The following is a 16,986-nucleotide window of genomic DNA, read 5'->3' as shown; positions in this document are numbered from 1 at the left end:
AGTTCCCCCTCCCCATTTTGTTCTTACCATAAGTTACTAGAGAGTTCTCAGAGAAATATATCTAATATGCATATAGGCCTATAGATATGTTTTATGACCAAGAAGTGAAAAGTGATATGTAAATGAAAGCCACAAGTTCAATACAGATGCTTTGTGCACATATTTCGAGACTTATCAAAATATTTTGATACTGATGGCTGGGAGGTAATACTCATCACTGTGTTAGATTGGATCTGACAATTATGATGTCGGTGGAAAGGGGCTACATCTTAGCTATTTTTGTCCAGGCAGGAATTCGGCTCAGGAATACGCAGTTTACATATGGGTACCTGTCAACAAACTGTCCACACACATTCCAAACTGTCCCTTTGTAGCAGGGCCATCAAAACTCTCGGCCGCGATGATAATTGTTCTCTATGATTAGAATCAGTCCGCAATACCTTGAATTTTTTTCAGATTCCAGAAGTTCAGACGACTACCATGTCTTCACGCAAACAGTCCAGGGGAGTAAGAGGCATGACAAGTGGACACGCAGTAAAATGCGGTCTGTGGGTGACCTCTCTGTGACCTTTTTTTTTTTTTTTCCATGCATGTTTCGGATCATGAATTCCTGTTGCAGTCTAAGTGACATAAACAATATTGTTTGTAAACAAATGCTGGAAACCTCATGTTTGTTTAGTTTCTTTTGGCTCCATCTGGAGATGTGCATCAGACCAGTGCAATTAAGGGAAGTCGGAATACAAGAAAATCGGAAGACTTCCAAAACAAATAACATCATAGAGGAAGAGAAGGGCAACGACCAGGAGTTGGGTTTATGCTTTGCTCTGATATCTAAAGGAAATGACATTCACATTGCAAACAAGAGTCCATTCAATGGAATGAGATCAATGGAAAGAAGATTTTTACATTTGCTCCAAGCATCATTACCAATACAGGCTGTAGTATCTGCATCTAAGTCAGTGATATCTGAGGGCGTATTTACTCCTTTGGGTGCCAATTGGCACAGGAAACCAGTAACATTGTACATACTGTCCAAAGTCCCTGGCGCAGAAAGGGTTAAGATTGCTGCAATCAACTTGACAACTCAAACTTCCTCAAACTTGAAATGGAGAGCTTTAAGAAAATCTAAAGATATAGATTTAATTCAGCACCTTACCTTGAGATAACATACTTCAAAAAGATATTTTTTGAACCCCTTGACAGGGACTAGACTAGCTTGCTGAGCTATTTAGATTAAAATCACCCCATTCAGTGAGCCTGTGCGTACTATTTGCACTGCTGGGTGGCTTACTTTAGGGAAAGATCCATTGTGTATTTCCTGGTAACTTTATGCGGTAATGGTGTTTTAGCACGCACTTGCTGTTTGGTCCTATTGCTTTAGCGTTTGCCCTCAAATGTCGGTGCCACTATTAACGTTGCCTTGCCTTTATACAACTTCACAATAGCATTGTTGAGAATGTGTTGTGATTGGGAATATTAGATCCAGAACTGGTCATACCTCATTGCTCAACTGTATGAGTATTTGATACTCGGTGCCTGGGACAATTAAAAGACAAGTCCTAAACTAACCAGAGCTAAACTCTGCAAGTTTGAGTGGTATTTTAATGCCAGAAAAGCTTTGAAAATTGCTGCAAATGCGATTATTCCAGTGTGATAAATCATACGGTCCATGTGCAGCTGTGTCATCGGTAAGCAGCCGGCAAAATAGGTACCAAAAGAGGTACTGCAATTTTCTTTTGTGTGTTTGCACGGCAGCTTATGTCTCTCGCAGATATACAATTTTGTGTGTGTGTGTGTCGATCAGCTAGCACTTTTTACTTCTTTACTCTTCAAAAGACATTAACAAGCGGAAGTTCCTCCTTTTTTTCCTCTGTAGTGTAAAAGAAGATGAGACTACTGTAGGTGTGCACCATAGTAATTGGGCTATATGTGTACCAGATGCAGTTGTAACCGCAATAAATCATTTGTTTATCAGCAAGTATTTATGAGTTGTCCGAACATCATTTAATGACAAATAGAAATCTCATTCAAAATGTCTGTGGCGTAGGAATTCTGCAATGCAGTGATCACGAAGTATGTGTGGTGAGAATGTGTGATGGCAGAGGGCCAGATACTGAAAGGCACAGATTTTATTAGCGTAAGCTCAAATAATCCGTGCGTAATGACCATTTAGTCGCATTTCGCTGAGTACCACGATTGTTCGACTCGAGACTTCACTGGTTACCAGCCAGGCGAAACATTCCTGTACTCCAAAAATATTTGAATGCTCCAAGATTTTCGTAAACAAAGGTGGATCATGGAAGGTTCTGAGATGGTGAGATGTTTCTTCTGTGTTATCATGAAATCTTCTGAAAAGGATTATTGCTGATCTGTGTATTTCTTCGTGAGACATAGAGTATGATTAATGTTTTGTTCCAACGGTTGTTGATAGTTATGTGGTTGAAGTTTTGTCATAATGATATGCAAAAAATGTGCTTTTGAATGAATTCCCGAAGAGTATAAAGCATTTTTTCATGGGCATATTATGGATGGGCAAAAGAAAGGGCAGCGAACTTTGTCTATCCACAGTCATGGAAGAGATGAGTTTCCTTTTGTTTATGATTTTATTTTGTTCCTGAAAGCAGTGAACAGGTGGAAAAGTCGAGAAGGGGCAAGAGAGAGAAAGAGAGAGAGAGAGGGGGGGGGGGGGAGAGACAGACTGTACATATCTGTATAGCAGTCTAATACCAGAAGACAGCATGACTAAGGCACTTCCTGTCTAAAGAACTCCTTACTGCAAAAGGCTGCTGCTATATAGTTGACTACCTACGTAGAAACAATCCTGGTTCCCCATGTTGTACATCTGATAAGGGCGATGGTGAGGCATTGTGCCTCCAGAGAACAATAGGAGGATCGCATTCCACGCATTCCTGGGGGCATTCTGCTATTTACTCACTGTTCTAGTCTAGCAGGCGCATCCATTGATCTGCCTTTTGTGTGAAGTCATTCAACGATATTGTTGGGGGTATTGAGAGTGATGGTGGGGGGGGGAGGTGGGGGAGGGAGAGGGGGGTCATAGTATCGAGAAAGAGATTCAGAAATAAGGTGGGTGGGGCTGCATTGTAACAAAAAAAAGTATGTTTCAATATTTCTAGCCCTTTCTACAGTCTAATATTTGCTGTGAAAGTGGAAAATAATAATTGTTGTTTGTGTTTTTTTTTCATAATGGGGGGGGGGGGGGACAGGGAAGGAGATGAGCATGATGGGTGGGTGGTTGTGATTTCTAATAGTGAATTATATATAGAACAACTTCTTTGTTGTGGAGATTAGTATGAAGGCCAGTGGCGTCTTTCTTTTAGTGGAGTCTAAAGTAGTCATGTATGAATAGGGGTGAGCGCTGGGTCACATGATCAGGTGCACTGGTCGTAATGTGTCCTCATCAATCACAAACAGCACGACCCAGGAGATATGTTCCATCATCTAGGCAAAGTGCTCCGCAGATCATAGATATACACCCACACACATACAGACAATCTTCGACTCAGTTATGGTCAGTCTAAAAACAGAGCTTCATATGATATTAGAGGATGGGGGAGGGGATGGATAGAGTATAAAAGAAAAATGTTTGCCTACCCTTGTATATAATTATACATGTTTGATGTTTTTATGATTGTTTTCTTAGGGAATGGTTGTCACATTTTTTGAAACAGTTTTTTAACCTCAGAATAGTGCTTTCATTATTTCTGTGTATATGAAAAGGATTTACGTTTAATTGCTATAATGCAGTTTGTTTGTTCAAGATAGTTTATCTTTTGTTATTTTGTTTTGGGGAGGGATTAGAGGATATAATTTTCTTTATGATATTGTAGCATGTGGAGGAATTCTAATAGGTTAGGGAGTGTTGTTTATGGGCTCTTAGGGGAGCATAATGTAAGGGAGCCGTTGAAGTAGTAAAGTTTCGTCAGTGAGCATGCCTGCCGTATCGGTGCTGCAGAAATCAACATGTTGTGGAAGAGGTACTGCTGGTATCTTCTGAGGTAGAGAGCTGCTGAATATGTGGAGGAGTCATAGGACAAAAAGTAAACAGGAGAATGCAAACAATCTCGAAGGATTCTGGGTATGATAGCTACCCTCCGATGTTTGTTGAGCCAATAAAAAATGCACACATTATGTAACTGATTGTATCAGTGACTGTAAGTGACCGCTGCAGGTAAACAAGAGGGCAGCCCTGTTGTATTTCGTCTTGCTGGTCAGAGGCGAAAACAAAGTCCAGCTAGAGATAGGAGAACGGACTCAAGTTGAAGATTGTTTGTCAACTGCGATGGCAAATATTACATGGAAGCCACCTGCAAAATACCAAACGTGTGATCTAGATTCGTACACCAAAATGGTTTCGCAATTTTTGGTTGTAGTGTAATCCGTGCTGGACCTGTAAACCTATGATTTAAGAGAATGAAACCCAAATATTATGTGAATTGACTGGATGCAGCAATATTAGTTTCCTTACACCTCGGTGAAGTTTGAGGAAAATCAGACCATTCATTGAAAAGTTACAAATTTTTTGAGTTTTGGTGCAGCCACTACTGGATGAGAAGACTACAACACTTTGTGATATCATGTATGGACAACAATGTAAAGAAAACATTTTAACCCGTTGAGGACGAGTCCCGAGTATACTCGGGCAGGTGTCTATGGGAAATGCGTGTTGTAGCAAAATCAAACCGTCCTCAACGGGTTAAAGTAAATTCAGCATATTTCCACTTTTCTAGCATAGTGAAAGAGCACTATACTTAACTGTTTTGGAAAGCAGGAAGAATAGTATTACCCATTCATATAGGATTATGTCAGTAACAAGTTGAGGAGGAGAAGGTGTATATTCATATAAACAAAGCAATTTTGTGGAATTCTCTCATGGTGTGTTCTGGTTGTGTGCATTTTACCTTTTGAATAATACAGTATGGCACAGAACTATTTCATGCTTGGAAGATTTGCGTAAACAAACAATCATATATCTACTATACACTGTTACCAGTTCACTGAAAGTTTGTTGGAAGTTATGTTGCAAGAAAGTATCTAAGGTACCCCTCCCCCCCCCAAAAAAAAAAAAATGGCCTGAATGCATAAAGGTGCAGAAATGTGCTGAACAAACATATGACCTTTATACGTCCTGTCAGTAGCATTCTAAAACAGAAATCACTTCCGTCATATCTTCCATCCCCCCCCCCCCCTCAGTTCCTGTTTTGTGATTTTGAGTTTACTGAACATTCACCATGATGGAAACATTATCAAACCACAGGAGCTTTTCTACTGCCCTAGCCTTCCTCTCTGGTTTTGCTGCAAAGGGGTTTGCGGCTTTTGATGTCATATTGAAGTACATGATGAGTATCCTTTTAAAATAATTTGGTGACTGGCAGGAAAAAACATAGACACATGAGCACAACCTGAAATGGCCCTGTTGGTACCATGTTCTAGGTCGTCATTATGTCAACCTCAGGAACTTGAGCCTATCATGTTGAAGATGTCATGTCAAAGTGCAGATAGATATTGCCAAAGCCAAATTTTTGTCATGGTAACAGTATGTGACAGCTCATCATTCAGTCCCCATGGAAACCAAAGTGTGCAGGCGATGATTAGTCGTGATGGCAACTTCAAAACAGCAGTCAAGTTCTCTTTTAAAGGCTCTTACATTTGAAACTGTGACAGTTGTAAAGAGGCTGGAAAGATTGACTAATTCTTAAACATATACATCCTTTGAAAAAAGAACTGTACAATCATGTATGTGCATTTTCATGGACTTTAGTGGGAGATTATGCGGCAATCAGAATTTTCTGTGAGTCGTGTCGCTTTTGTTATCGTTTTTTGCTGAAAAGTCATGATTTTAGCCTGGGAGAGATTAAGTGCAGATATAGGCCTACAGGTCTCTATCACAAAAGAATAAATTGTCTAGTTTGTACATGTGTGTGTGTGTGTGTGTGTGTGTGTATGTGAATATATTTGTTTGTGTTTAGTAATGCTTGTTTATGTGGATATGTTGGTATGTGTACAATTTCCCTATGATACATGTATGCATATTAGGAAAAGCTGCATTCATGCATGAAAGATTGGTCAAAATCATATCTTTATTTAATTTTTCAGTTTATGGGGTGAAAAATCTGTGAAAAAGAATTTGTGTGTATGTTAGATATTTGTACTTATATTATTTGAATCGAAAGGAAATAAATATCATGGGAAAGAAAGTGTACGTAAGTGTGTGTGTGTGCACGCATAGGAATATTATCCTGTCCAGCTTATATTACATTTGTATCATGAATGATAAATGAATAAAAGATTATTGAAATAAAAAAGAATATCACAGTCTATGGCCATGCAAAGAGAGAGAGAGAGGGATGTAGATCCTGGAGAACAGGTCACTGAGTGATAGAGGGCAGAACCATTACGTGGCTAGGAAGCCGTACGGAAGCATTCAACTCGGGCAAGGAAGTCCCCGGTATTGGGCTAGATTACACATTCGTAAACAATTTACCTCATGCTGGGCCGGTAATACGCCGGTGGGACAGAGGAGAGCTTTTCCTTTGCTCCATCTGAAGCAAGGCGCACGTCGGTAGTCGGGGCGCGACGACTTAAGGCCGAAATTATGCCGCTGCCCACTCTTTCCGATGACAAATCCATTGCATTCATGTTCTCACGGAGCCTGCTATACCCCCATGTGAATGCACAGATTCAAGCACACACATGCACATATTCAGACACAGACACAGACACAAACAGACAAACAGAGAGACATAGGCACACAACATTCATGTAACTCCTTTGATTCTAACTTTTTTTGTGTGTAATTGTTGAACAGGTCGACAGTTGTTATAAGAAAGCCAGGTATCAAGAAACTGTAACAGTGAAAGAATTTCCTCTAGCTGTGCAATAATTACAAGCCTCTTGTGTTAAGAAAATGAAATTATGCAAGAAACCATATTTCTCTTTCACTTCTACTAACTTACAGAAAGTGTCATTGTAAGATTGAGTTTACCCAACCCATGCTCTCAAGGCACTCATGGTCAATTGACCAGTACTGCAATAAATTTCTTTGAGAGACCTATACAGTGTAGCTTTCACCGTTCAGAAGATTTTTCATACCTTTCCATAAAACTTATGAAAGAGAAAGTCATAATTAATGCATTTTATGTGTGTGTGCGTGTGTGAAGACAATACTTATGATTGTGATATATTTTTCTTTCTATCTTTTCTCTTCTGTTCTACACAGATCGTGAGGACCAAGCCATCCTCTGCACGTAAGTATAGGCAGAGCCCTGGGTTCCTTCACGCCGTGTTGTAGGTCGACCAGGAAGTGATATGGGTGTGTCCGCTCCAGTTGGTGGTACAGTACAGTGGTGGAAGTCACACGCACACACAGGAGGTCCCATGGTTGTCTTGCCTGGCCTGTAGCTTATTGGACTGGGTGGACAGTGGTTGTCTTAGGGGCAGATTTCACATAGGGGACTTTGCTTCACACCTTTTAAACATTCGAGATACTGTCACCATATTTTACTCGGCCATCACTTACATCATCCCTTCTTTGAAGCTCTAATCAAAGCGACGTGAAGCAGAATATAAAGAATATAGATTTCTGTCAGATGTTTTGACCATTCATTTGAGCGATTCTCTATATATGAATGTCTTATACTGTACATCTAAATAGAAGTAAACCTCCAAATACATGATGCAAAAGAATGGTTTGTGCTGTTCATCAGATCCTTAGAGACACATGGCTGTTTATATTAGAGCATCCCTGTTTTAAGTCTGGTGGTGGGGGGAGGGGAACAGCTTGCTCTGAGCAACAACAAAAAAAAAGAAGAAAAAAGAAAAAAGTTGTTTTCTCATCGCACGATAATGATCCATATGAAACCAATATGATGAGGTCTGCAATAGCTGACACATGTTCCCCAATTTGAGATGATACGGGGGAAGGACAAGGTGGGGTCTTGTGCGTGTGGCTTGGAGGTGCAAACGCTCCGCGTGAGGTGACCCATCGGACAGCCTTTTTTCCTGCCTCAAGAAATTGAGGGATCAGTTGTCGGTCTTCTCTGACTTAGTCCCTACCCCCATCAGTGAAGACCTAAATTTGCCTTCCGAATAATCAACAGAAGTAACAGAGTAGCATGAGGAATTTCATTCCATTTCATTTTTGTTGATATTGCAATAAAAAAGATAATGTTGACGATAATGATGATGATAATATTGATGATAACAGTAATGACAGTAATAATGTTAATACTAGTAATGATAATGATGATGATGATGATAATGATAATAATGGTTATACTTACAATAATAACAACAAAATGTACAAATACATATGTTTTTTTTTTTTTTTTTGATTGGACAAATAACCTGGTACAAAGAAAGGGTTATAGATATAAAACAAAAAAACATCAGGTGTGATCACTGTAGTGTAACAAATTGGCACTATGTGCTGTCCAATTTTTTCCTGCTGTTCCGTTCTGTTGTAACATTTACCATACAAATGTATGATGGATTGTCTGAAGCTAAGTGAGCCTATATATCATTCCTTCATGAAGCTTGCAACAACGGCAGGTGGTTTGTACCTTTAAGAAGGGAGTAGGCCTCATTCACATGGAGAAAATAGAACCAGTTTCACATCTCTCTGCTGTACCATGTGGAAGTTTCATCTGACATTGACGCATTGCTCTTCCTAGGCTAAATGCATCTCAACTGCATAGAGGAAAGGTATTGATATCATGCGAAAATGATAAGTTTCTCTTTCTATTCTAGCAATTTAATTTCTTTCTTGACAAGGCCCTGATGTAACTCCCAGAGAACTCAAATCTAGACGGGCTTCAATTAAGCCAGAGATCGATACCAAGTCCTCTGATTATTTCCATCAGTGACGGCATATTATAGAGAAGCATGTCACAGCTAATTGTAAGCTTGTTAGTTGTAGCAAGACTGGTACGTAGGGTTTCCTCATTTGTCTCCTTTGTAGAGATGTTCACCCCTCCCCCCCCCCCCAACATTGCTTGGTATGTGCTTCGTACGTGCAAAGTAGAATAACTTGCAAGAAAAAGAAAAGGTTGATTGTAATAGTAGTGATGCAAGATATAGTAATGATAATAACAAACAACAATAATGTCAGTAATACAATAATGATGATGATTCTAAAAGTTATATCGATGAGTGTAATGATAATGATGACAACAATAAGAATAACAAGTGTTAGATGATCTCATTGTTAGAGAGTACTGTAAAAGTGGAAATTTTTGCGCATTTTGCGCAACCAGAAACCAGCGCGAAAATAAAAGCATGCGAATATTTTTGCTTGCCATATGTTCTTGTGCGTGATGTCTTGATTCCGTGGAATTAAAAAGACGCGAACCTCTTCTTACCCGGCCAATCGCGAAAAATTAGTTGCACGAAAATATCCACTTATACAGTACTGACAAATAGTGATAATAATACCCTGCAGATGATAATATACCTGAAGTTGGCAAACCCCAAAGTACGAAATGTTATTTTCAAAATTATATCAATGATGTCAGTGCCACACCTTCATTTTGATACTACGTGTATCTTTGGAGTAGTCTGACCTCATGCTAGATCTCGATTTGGCCGCAAAGTAAATTTCTAGCATTGTTTCCCCCGAGTACAAGCAAGTTGTTCGCATGAATGAAGTCACCAGTGCTCTGTCAGATAGTCCTTTGATAACATTCATTGTTCCACCCCCAAGTGACCAAACCTTGACATGTTCCTACCATTGTAATATTGGATATATTAACATTGCTGTGTCCTTTTTCTTTTATAAAGAATTAAAATAAAAGCAGCATCATGGAGATCATAATGACTGTGGCAGACTATAAATATACATTCCCCCCCCCCCCCCACAATTTTGTATCAAAAGTTTCAGCCAGTACTCTGATAATGGATGGGTTAAATTATGTTTTATGTTTCCAGTCAGACCTAAATTGTGAACAGAGTGATGATATTTGTCACTTCTAGCTGGAAAGAGATAAATAGGAAGAGATGATATGATAGTGGTAGAGTAACTAAAAACACATGTTTGCAAGACTTGTGTGGCCCGACGTTCCTATGAGTACTAGTGCCATGTAAGCAATGCCTGGGCCCTTGGTAAAATCTTTGTTATTGAATCACAAGTGTAAAGATATTACTAACAACACACGTCAGAGTGTGAAACTCACACTTCAAATGTTTATTATGATAAATAAGGAGTTTGCTGCCCTTAAGATGGGGTGAAAAGTAAGTGTGAAGAAAAACAAAAAAGATTACAGGCAGATAGGGAATGGAAGCTCGATTCATTGAGAGAAAAAGCATGGAGTGCAAAGATGATTTTTCCCGATTTTTATTTTCCATTGTTTTTTCTAGTTCTTGTTTTTGTTTCTATTTTTTCATGTAGTTTTACATTTTGTAAGTATGATAGTTACAGGTTGAAATGTATCCGCAGGCAAACCTAGACCCCTTACTGTGTTGAGATATACCAGACTGTCAGACATCTTGGGGTAAAGGATGTGGCAAGGATCTCAGCTGGGAAGGGAGTGGTTTTACTTTCAGGGTTTTTAGCTCACCTGAGCCAAAGGCTCAAGTGAGCTATTGCGATCGCCCTTCGTCCGGCGTCCGTCGTGCGTCGTGCGTCGTGCGTCGTGCGTCGTCCGTCGTCCGTCGTCCGTCGTGCGTCGTCCGTCGTGCGTCGTGCGTAAACTTTTTACATTTTCATCTTCTTCTTGAAAATCCCAAGACCGATTTTCATCAAACTTGGCAGGTAGCATCCCTAGGGGGTTAGGAACTCAATTTGTTAAAATGGGCACCATGCCCCACCCAGGGGGCCCCCAGGGGGGCCCAAACCCCCCAAAATTAAGGAATCTGTAAAAATCTTCTTCTCTAGAACCAGAAGTGATAGAGCTAAGTTAATAATGTGAGTTAGTACATTGATGACTGTAGTTTCAAGTTTGTTCATGGCAGAATCAGGGGTGCCCCCCTTGGGACCCAGGGGAGGGGGTGGGGAAGGATTCTAATGGGGCCTAAATTGTACATTTTCATCTTCTTCTTGAGAACTCCATGACCCATTTTCACCAAACTTGGCAGGTAGCATCCCTAGGGGGCTAGGAACTCCATTTGTTAAAATGGGCACCATGACCCACCCAGGGGGCCCCCAGGGGGCCCAAACCCCCCAAAATTAAGGAATCCGCAAAAATCTTCTTCTCTAGAACCAGAAGTGATAGAGCTAGGTTAATACTATGAGTTAGCACATTGATGACTGTAGTTTCAAGTTTGTTCATGGCAGAATCAGGGGTGCCCCCCTTTGGACCCGGGGTAGGGGGGGGGGGGGGTGGGGGTGAGGAGGGGTCCTAATGGGGCCTAAATTGTACATTTTTATCTTCTTCTTGAGAACCCCATGACCCATTTTCACCAAACTTGGCAGGTAGCATCCCTAGGGGGTTAGGATCTCAAGTTGTTAAAATGGGCACCATGCCCCGCCCAGGGGGCCCCCAGGGGGCCCAAACCCCCCAAATGAAGGAATCTTTAAAAATCTTCTCTAGAATCAGAAGTTATAGAGCTGAGATAATACTATGAGTGAGTACAGTAATGACTGTAGTTTCAAGTTTGTTCATAGGAGATCCAGGGGTGCCCCTCTTGGGGGTGGGGGGGGGGGGGGTGGTTGGAAGGGTCCAAATGGAGGCCTGAATTGTACATTTTCATCTTCTTCCTGAAAACCTCATGATGGATTTTTGTCAAACTTGGCAGGTAGCATCCCTAGGTGGTCAGGATCTCAATTTATCAAACTGGGCACCATGCCCCACCCAGAGGGCCCCAGGGGGCCCCAATTCCCCCAAATTAAGGAATCTTGAAAAAATTGGGCCCTTATTGTACATTTTCATCTTCCACTTGAGAATGCCTCGTCAAATTTTGGTAGAGCTGTGAATAATTTAGATTAGTGACTGCGTGAAAGGTGAACTTGCGATACTCAGGTGAGCGCTAGACCCGCGGGTCTCTTGTTTTTTCTTCCTTTCTTTTTCAAAGAGTGTATTTCTGTAAGAGCCATGGTTTCACTGTGCCAAGTATTCTTGTTATGTCATTTGATTTATATTTAGCACACACATTATATGCATATAAACACACATACTAATTTTGTGGGAAGTAATACGAATCTGAATTATTTTAGATGTTTCCTTTTTTATCTTGTTTGGAGACACTGATACAGATCAGTTAGGATAGGGGGATGGGGTGACAGAGAGTTGAAAGACTTAAGTTTTATATATTTATTTATTTATTTATTTATTTATTTACTTACTTACTTATTTATGTATTTATTCATGTATTTATTTGTTTGTTAACTATTATTGTTATTGTCATTATTGTTATTATTACTGGTATTATTATTATTATTATTATTATTATTATTATTATTATTATTATTACTATGATTATTATTATTATTATCATTATTATCATCATCAGAACTATTTTCTTGTGTGCTGAACTGGGTTTGTAATAATCACAAAATTAGTTGTAATTCTATACTTTGAAAGAGTAAGGTTTGCAAGCCACCAAACCTATCAAGAAAACAAAAATGAAAGTCATTTGTGAAGGGAGATCTCTTTGGACTTCTGCAACTGTCCCCAACCACAGTAAAAACTTTTTTTGGGGCAGAAGGTGAATGAAACTTGGCACTGCATTAAAATATCATTAAGATTTTTCAGATGAGTTGATTCAAACTGGCCTCTGCATGCCATATAGTGCCTGAGTAATTTGTGTCCAAAGTTATCTGTTGCACAAAACAATCCCACATGAAATGAAGAGGTAGCTTTGAAAGACCACTTTAACAATGCATTATTCTTAGCATGAGTGGGCCAAAATGAATAGTAAAAGTTCCCCAACTATGAACATTTCATATTGCCGTACATCAGCTGTCCAAGCATTACAATTCAAACATATCCTGCTCTGGAGTTTGATATTGATGATGGATAAGTCAACGAAAAATATGTTCTACTTTCCCGCATCTTGACCCTCAGCGGTGAGTCCGGGGCTGGCAAGACCGAGAACACCAAGAAAGTCATCCAGTACCTCGCTCATGTCGCCGCCAGCAAGGGGAACAAGGGTGGGGCCACCATCCACAGTATACAAGTAAGTATGGGGGGTAAAACCACACCCCCACTTTGTCCCTCTCAACTCCCGTCACTAATCCAGAATCAAAAGCTTTTGATAGAGATACAAGTGGTATTCAAGAGAATGCATATGATATTTGTATATATATCAATATCTTTTCAAATCTTAGTTTTGGATATGACTGAAGGAGTTTCAGCTCCTTATATTTATTCTCAGTTTGCTCCATTCAAATGATGCATAAATGTATGTCTATCTTCATGACAGCCAATAAATGCTATAGCTCCTCTATAAAAGAAGGGGAAAAAAAACCATGTAAAAATCATATTTGAGGGATTATGAATATTGCGCTGATTATATTTCATGCCAAAAGCTTTTCCTCCTGTACTGATTGTATTCAATTTTTGTATCTTTTTAAAACATTTTTATGCAGACTAGTTATATTTATAAACAAATGACATTTGTGTATGATTCATATTTAAATGCAGACTTAGAGGATGTTCTTTCGTCAGTAGTCATTTTCAAGCAATACCAAAAGATGAAAATATTCATTCATTCAACCTCTGTATCTCCATCGAATGCTTTTGAATTCCATGCTGCCTTATGTGAACAGGGCCTCGTAATACGGAACAGCAATTGGTCACAAGTTTTGGTCAATGCATTGTCAGCCATGACTTACAGCTGGTACCAAACTTGCAATCAAGTGTAACTCTGTATCAAAGAAGTGCCCATGTTACACTTGATAACTGGTACATAGCATACATTGTAGGTCAGCTCTATTGGGTCAATCAAAAGGCAAAAACCAAGATTAAGCACCAAGTATGAATCAGGTCTTGAGCAAACCTGCCAAGCACATGAACAATCTTTGGTACCTTTTCTAGCTTTAAATCCTCAATTTTCTTTTCTTGTTAGCTGGGAGTGAAAGTGGAGAAGGCTTCCTCTGTAAACTTTAAATCTTAATGCGTTATTGCAACACTCGTTTGTGATTTCAAGGTGATAAACAACAAACGTCAGTGCTGGAAAATGAATTCATGCCACGAGAATATGATCATGATTGAATATGGATTTGGGCACTTTTTTGAATTCATACAAGATGACCCAAAATGAGCTAACTTGTGCTGAAATAACTGTAGTCTTGATGAGATCATTGTAATTAGCACACACTACACAAGGTACAATAATATATACACATAAAAAAGTACTCTTTTGTACAAGTACCTTGGTGAGCTAAAGATCACTTGTGATTAGAATGTAGTATTAACACTGGTAGAATCTGAAATATTGTCCTTTGTGTAGTAGATTTTAGTCTGTGTAACATTATTAACATTAAAAAAAAAGTCTCATTCAGTCTCCGTGTCGGAGACGTGTATTCTTTAACCCACCCCATTTAATTTTGTAGCTTATCATTCGTGCTTAATATATATGTTGAGTCCACCCTAAAACATGAAACAAACGTGATAACTGTACTGCTACAAATGCCAGGATTTTCCGTCAGTAATAGTGAGGTGGCACGTGTAGAAGCAAACTTTCGGCAGGAATTTATCGGTGCATTACACAGCAGTGGAGAAAATGTCCCGTGATGAATTGTGCCTCTCTAACTTGGAATCCATAATCCGTTACATCTTTATCACGAAGCCATTTTGTGATGTATGAAAAATATACTGCTACTGTGCCGGTGTACATGAGAGTGCAGTTGGCTGGCAAATTTGCAAGCAGATAAGAGCCCACCGCCAACATTCTGTTTCTTGCAAGCACAGAGCTCATATATCTTCATATACGGGTCTACATGTATGTTCCATGCCATTTGTTATTGTTTCTAGTTTCAGACTTCATAAAGAATATTCGCTTGACCCATGAGGTTCAAAGGTCACAGTGGCAGCAATGTACACCTGTGCGGTGCCAGGCCATTTTATTATTTGTAATCAATTGCAATTAAAACATATTACCAGCATTCCATTACTTGTTTTACATTCAACATGGAATACTCATTTTGCAAAATTACGTGCGATAAATCATTTCTTTAAATTGTTCAATGCATTTTTGTATTTACAATGTGAAATATATTTTTAAAGTATAAGAATGTTATTCAGGAAATTATATAGATTAATTCATTGTATGCATTATTTCATTGAATACATTATATATTACAATGAATGTCATTATCTGTGCTTGAAATGCTGGAATCATTCTTGTCCTGTTCAATCATCCGATGTTATATGGCTGTGTGCATACTTAAAATGTGCTGTATGCATGCTTGGTACTTTTTTGCATCATCAAAGAAAGACTTCAGGTGTGTTGGCATGAACATGTCATCAGCACACACTTGCTCCCTGGCCCTCATTTGCATCATTCCGTTTCTGGACCCAGTCCAATACCACTTTTCCTTGGATTGTGGAGTATATCGTCAGCCTATGTTTGGCACAAAACGCAATCACAATCTTGCAACAACCGTATGCAAGAGAACAAAACGTAGAAGATATTCCATTCCTTGGCCTTTTAATGATGCCATCGGGCAATCAGAAAGACGAAAAGATCAGGACTTTCGATGGACGTGTCATAATGTAATATAATTACCCGATGGGTGCTCTTTTGATACCAAATGACGTCTTTAGAGGGCTGTGGAGACCAGACCGGTCAGTTTTTGCAGAGGAGGGCCACAGCTGTTTGGTCTTAGAATGCATGTCCTGGTGAATTGACCTCTTGGACAGTCTTCCATTGAGCATGCAACAAGTTGTTTCCTCTTCCTATGCCTGAAAGAATTTAAATTTTGTTTATAAACCTAAATAATGAAAGTAAAATGGTCATAGACTGCATGCTACAGTCTTTTTGTCATATATTTCACCCACATTTTAGAGAGTAGACTCTGTTAAGTCTGTTGGTTGCTGTCGTCGGTGCATGGAATTGTAGTCCCGTTTTCAAAATGCATGGATATTTATGGTCCCCTTTGACGAGCGTAGAAAATGGAAGACGGAATTCACCCCGCTCTCTGCTTTTCCTCTGTGAGACTCTGAGATATCTGTAATATGCAATTTTCTCTACATTATGTGAATGCTATTTTTTTTTTTTGCCCATAGATTTATATATGATGCAATGCTAGAAGATGGTATGTGAACATTTGTATATCATTTAAATCGGTCTGATGCCAACAAGGAATCAATGACGATGAAGTATGTTATAATGAAGTCAGTTTTATGTGTGAAATCAATTTGATGGGGCTATCAAATGAACGATCTCGCCTTCTGTTTATCGCAGTGTTGGGTAGACAACAAAATGCTTGTCTTAGACCCTTGAGATTGTGTTACATACGCATTCTATCTGCTGGTATGACTCGATAGTGTTTTCTCTGAAACCTTAAGCCCCTTGTTCTTTTTAGAGGGATCGGATCTCCTCATCTTAAACCAGATCACGCATTGGCTGTGGACAAATTTCTGTCTCATATCTTTTTGCCCAAAGAATGTTCGGTCAAATTTCCAAAACGTTTTGCCTCTACAATTCCTGGTTTTTTACTATTCCAGCTACTACTTCTACTTTTAGTTTTTCTTCTTCTTTTTTTTTTCTTTTCCTTTTCTTCCTTTTCCTCTTCCTCTTCCTACTCTTCATAAAACAAGACCCATATTGCTGATAGTGAACATTTCTTACTATCTACACTTTCTTGCATGATGGGTTTTCGTGAGATGTAAATTATTGCAGTACGTGATTGTGGGACATCATAGGTATAAATGGCATATCTCGTTATTTACTGCTGATGTGAAAGATGTGGATCAAACCGGAATGTCCATAATGTTATGGAATGTGACGGATCAAAATAAAAAGAAAACTGGGGGAAAAGAATAAAGTGTGCTGCAGTAAAGGTGTTGATAGCTCTGTGGATCTGTTCTA

At 39.3% G+C, this 16,986-nt stretch overlaps 1 protein-coding gene across 1 annotated transcript in view; it reads left to right on the top strand.

The window, feature by feature from the left end:
- The window catches only part of LOC139736158 (uncharacterized), a 140,405-nt gene that overhangs the window by 37,918 nt on the left and 85,501 nt on the right, over positions 1–16,986 (top strand). The window contains exons 2-3 of the mRNA XM_071646889.1: positions 7,238–7,265; positions 13,017–13,128. Coding sequence (XP_071502990.1) covers positions 7,238–7,265; positions 13,017–13,128 — 140 coding nt within the window. The remainder of the gene's footprint in view (positions 1–7,237; positions 7,266–13,016; positions 13,129–16,986) is intronic.

This window comes from Diadema antillarum, unplaced genomic scaffold (assembly GCF_040938485.1).
Source record: "Diadema antillarum isolate AM-2024a unplaced genomic scaffold, OU_Dant_1.0 seq00000627_RagTag, whole genome shotgun sequence".
NCBI classification, from domain to species: Eukaryota; Metazoa; Echinodermata; class Echinoidea; order Diadematoida; family Diadematidae; genus Diadema; species Diadema antillarum.
Note: the sequence above shows the minus strand (reverse complement) of the source record. Positions and strands in the feature narration are given on the sequence as shown.